The following is a 3,564-nucleotide window of genomic DNA, read 5'->3' on the forward strand; positions in this document are numbered from 1 at the left end:
AGCAGTGCCATCTCGCGGCCAGCCACCTCTCAGCCTCCACAAGCCGCAGGGGACTGTCCCCAGAGCCAGCCGCTGTGTCTCGGCCACCTCCTAAGGACAGCCAGCAGCCTGCCTCAGCACAGCGAACAGCGCCCGGCCCTTTTTAACCAGCTTTTCTAAAAGCTCGAAGCTCCAGAGCTGAGGTGCTGCCTTAGAGTTCAAGAGTACCGAGGTCTCTGGGAGCCAGAAGCAGCCCACCTTTGTCACTTTGGTCATTACAGCCCCGTTTATTGCCCCCCTTGCTTTGCTTTGCAGAGTTTGAGACCTGGTACAGAGAGTCCTTCCTTATCCCCAAGGACGTGCAGGAAGCACTGAGGCCCAACAGCAGCATCACACCGGGAATGATTCCCTTGAACAGGGTCACGTGCCTGGTGAGTTGACCCGGCAGCTCTGCTTATTCTCCTCAACAGCCGCACGCGGTGCGATAATGAGGTAACTCACGGTAACGAGGGTGCAGGTAAGGCTGCGGGAAGAGGAGGAGGAGGGCACGGCGACTTGGCAGAGTGGCCACCATCACAATTCTAACTGCTGAGACGCAGAGAGCAGTGATACTTGCTTTCACGTGAGCTTTACCACGAAGAGGCTAAAATAGGACAGAGCTGTTGAAGTACCCGGTCATCTGCTGACTCTGTCATCGGGCAAATTGCCCAGAGGCGCAGGGAGTAACTAGGAAGCTTGTATGGTCTGTAATGTTCACAGCTCAACTATCGTGTTTCGTGTTGTGGCAACTGGTCGTCAGCCAACCCTCTGTTCAGAAACCACCACTTTGTGGTACCCGGGGTCTTTTGTCATTGCTGACAGAGCACATTTCTCTTAAGCTTCTTGTGACGTCTTCTTCACATTATTCTCCTCTGAAGCCACGAGAGGTTTTGTCCTTTGTTGTTGAAGGCCAGGCTCAAAATCTTTGTGCTACAAAGATGATTGGGGGACTAGAACATCTCTCTCATGAAGAAAGGCTGAGGGACTTGGGGCTTTTGAGTTTGGAGAAGACTGAAGGAGGAAAGGAGGATCTTATTAATGCTTGTAAATACTCAAAGGGTGAGTGTCAGGAGGCTGGGGCCAGTCTTTTTTCAGTGGTGCCCAGTGACAGGACAAGAGGTAACGGGCATGAACTTGAATACAGGAAGTTCCATCTAAACATGAGGAGGAACTTCTTTACTTTGAGGGTGCTGGAGCCCTGGCCCAGGCTGCTCAGAGAGGGTGTGGAGTCTCCTTGGGACCTACTCCCTTCATCATCCTCGTAGCTCTCCGTTGGACCCGTCCAACGGAGAGCTACGAGGATGATGAAGGGACTTGAACCAGAGGGGGTGTGGAGTCTCCTGCTCTGGAGACTTTCCAACCCGCCTGGACGTGTTCCTGTAGGACCTGCTTGAGGTGATCCTGCTCAGGCAGGGAGGTTGGACTTGATGATCTCCAGAGGTCCCTTCCAACCCCAACCATGCCGTGATTCTGTGACACGACAAAGTGATGCGCAGCCAGGAGGGAGGTCCCACCTTGGCTTTGAGGGGCAGCCAGCCCTTTGCCTGTGGTGTAACGTCTCCGTTCTTGCTGCTTAACCTCTGCAGGTGGCAGGGAACAGCTGGTGGGGACAACTCCTAGGTCCATCTCTCCCAGGAGCCTGTCCCCATCAGGAGAGGGGCCCACCCACAGGAGTTTGGGGAAGAGAGTAAGCGGGGTGGGAGTTCTGTGACCCCTTTCCTAAATGCTCAGCCTCGTTTCTAGACAGAGGGTAGTGGGGGGCAGGATGGCTTTGGCTTTTTAGAAGGAAAATGGAAAAGGAACTCTCTTGTCTCCAAGCGTCTGATTATTTTGACTGGAAATCTCAGCGAGGCATTTTCTTTACTCCCTTCTAGCAGGGCGTGCAGAGAGCCTTAAAGCTGATCACTGACAGGTTCTTCCCATCCTCCCGAATTAATTCCCTTGAGGAAAGTATGAGTAACAAACACGCCGTGAGGTTAAAACCCACAAATGTAGCGTGTTTGCTTTTCAACAGACCGTTGTGATCTACCAGCCCGTAGGAGATTCCAGGTACAGACACAGACCTGTGCAGGAAAGAGCAAAAATCCCAAACCCCTTTGGGATAAAGCCTCGGGAGGTCAACGGGAAAACCCGGACTGACTGCACGGGTCCAGCTCCTTGGGGAAAAGAGGGAATCCATCACTAGTCACTTTTACTAACCCAGATTACTCAACGTATTCATAGGAACTCCCTTAATGGCTTCCAGCCTTGGAGTTCTTGTCATCGCGTCAATTATAACCCCAGAGATGAGGAAGCGTGCCTTGAGGCAATGCTCTGCAGCTGCGTCAAGCTGTAGATGTCACAGGCAAGAAATCTCCAGGCAGCGTCCCTGGTGACGTTGCTCAGCTCTTCTTCCTTTTACTGGGGGCCCGCTGCAGCTTCCCAGTCTGTGTCACTGGACCATACTGGGGGCCAACTCCCTCTTTTTTCTCTGAAGCTTCGTTTCCTACTTAGAACCGTTTTCCCTTTCCCAGACAGGCTCTTTGTTCGCTGGTAAACCCATTTCTCCAGGGTGTACATCTTTTTTCCTCTTGGCTCCTTTCGGTTTGCCCACACCTGCTTTTTATCTCGCTAGAATTTCTCCTTCTCCGGGAGAAGACAGCTGAGGGAACTTTACGCTTGCAGATGGCTTTTGCCCAAAGCCTTGCCCAAATCTGCTCACCTAAGCCGTGGCAAGAGGGGCGACCTCTCGCTTCCAAGAGTCGGTGTTGAGGGCGGCCAACGGGATCGGTTGACTCTGTGTCTCCAGTCGTGTTGTTTTTCACGAGGGGGTCTGCCTTTCCGCCGGCAGGAGGAAGATGACGAAGACAAGTTCGAGCTGATGCAGCAGACGACGCTGCCGGGCGGCCCGGCTTCGCTCTCGTTCTACAGGGCCAAGATGAAGACCGAACAAAAGGTAACATCACCTGAGCTTAGCAGGACTTCAAAAAGATCGTGTGTTTGAGAGTAACAGGGTTGCACCACTATATCCGTAAATATTTTTTTAAGGAAAACATCTCTAAACCAGCTCTTCAGTGCTCAGGGTGACAATTTTCCAGGACTTCTTGTGTCCCCTTTGCCCCTGCCGGCTTTTGCCACCGGTAGAGCAATGCTGGTGTGATGGGACTCCTTCAGGCAGCTTTTCCCAGCACCACTTGGCAAGGTGGTGCCTTTTTTAAACTATTTTTTGGAAGAAAAAAAAAAAGCTTTGACAGGTGAGAATTCCACTCTGGAAAAAATAAGCTGAGGTGAATTAATTCTTTTTGGTTTCCCAGCACACGTACGCCAGAACCATGTTGTCCCTTGAGAAAATGCAGAAGAAACCCGGCGTCCTCACCGCTGCTGGGAAGAATAAAACCCTGATGTTCCTGCAGGTCATGTAGCACATTTGGGCTCAGCCTGGTGCCCGGCATTCTGTAAATGATGTCAGCTCAGAAAGTGCCTTGTATTTGTGTCCACAGTCCGTTTGTCAAAAATAAATAGTCTGAAAAAAAAACCCAAATGGAAACCACCTCACTTTTGTACAGC

At 51.7% G+C, this 3,564-nt stretch overlaps 1 protein-coding gene across 1 annotated transcript in view; it reads left to right on the plus strand.

The window, feature by feature from the left end:
• Positions 1–3,419, plus strand: part of KIF9 (kinesin family member 9) — a gene marked incomplete at its 5' end in the record, with an annotated part of 22,593 nt that extends 19,174 nt beyond the window's left edge. Inside the window, 3 exons of the mRNA XM_009867941.1 lie at positions 295–410; positions 2,849–2,953; positions 3,312–3,419. Coding sequence (XP_009866243.1) covers positions 295–410; positions 2,849–2,953; positions 3,312–3,419 — 329 coding nt within the window. The remainder of the gene's footprint in view (positions 1–294; positions 411–2,848; positions 2,954–3,311) is intronic.
• Between the last annotated feature and the right edge of the window lie 145 nt (positions 3,420–3,564).

This window comes from Apaloderma vittatum, unplaced genomic scaffold (assembly GCF_000703405.1).
Source record: "Apaloderma vittatum isolate BGI_N311 unplaced genomic scaffold, ASM70340v1 scaffold17274, whole genome shotgun sequence".
NCBI classification, from domain to species: domain Eukaryota; kingdom Metazoa; phylum Chordata; class Aves; order Trogoniformes; family Trogonidae; genus Apaloderma; species Apaloderma vittatum.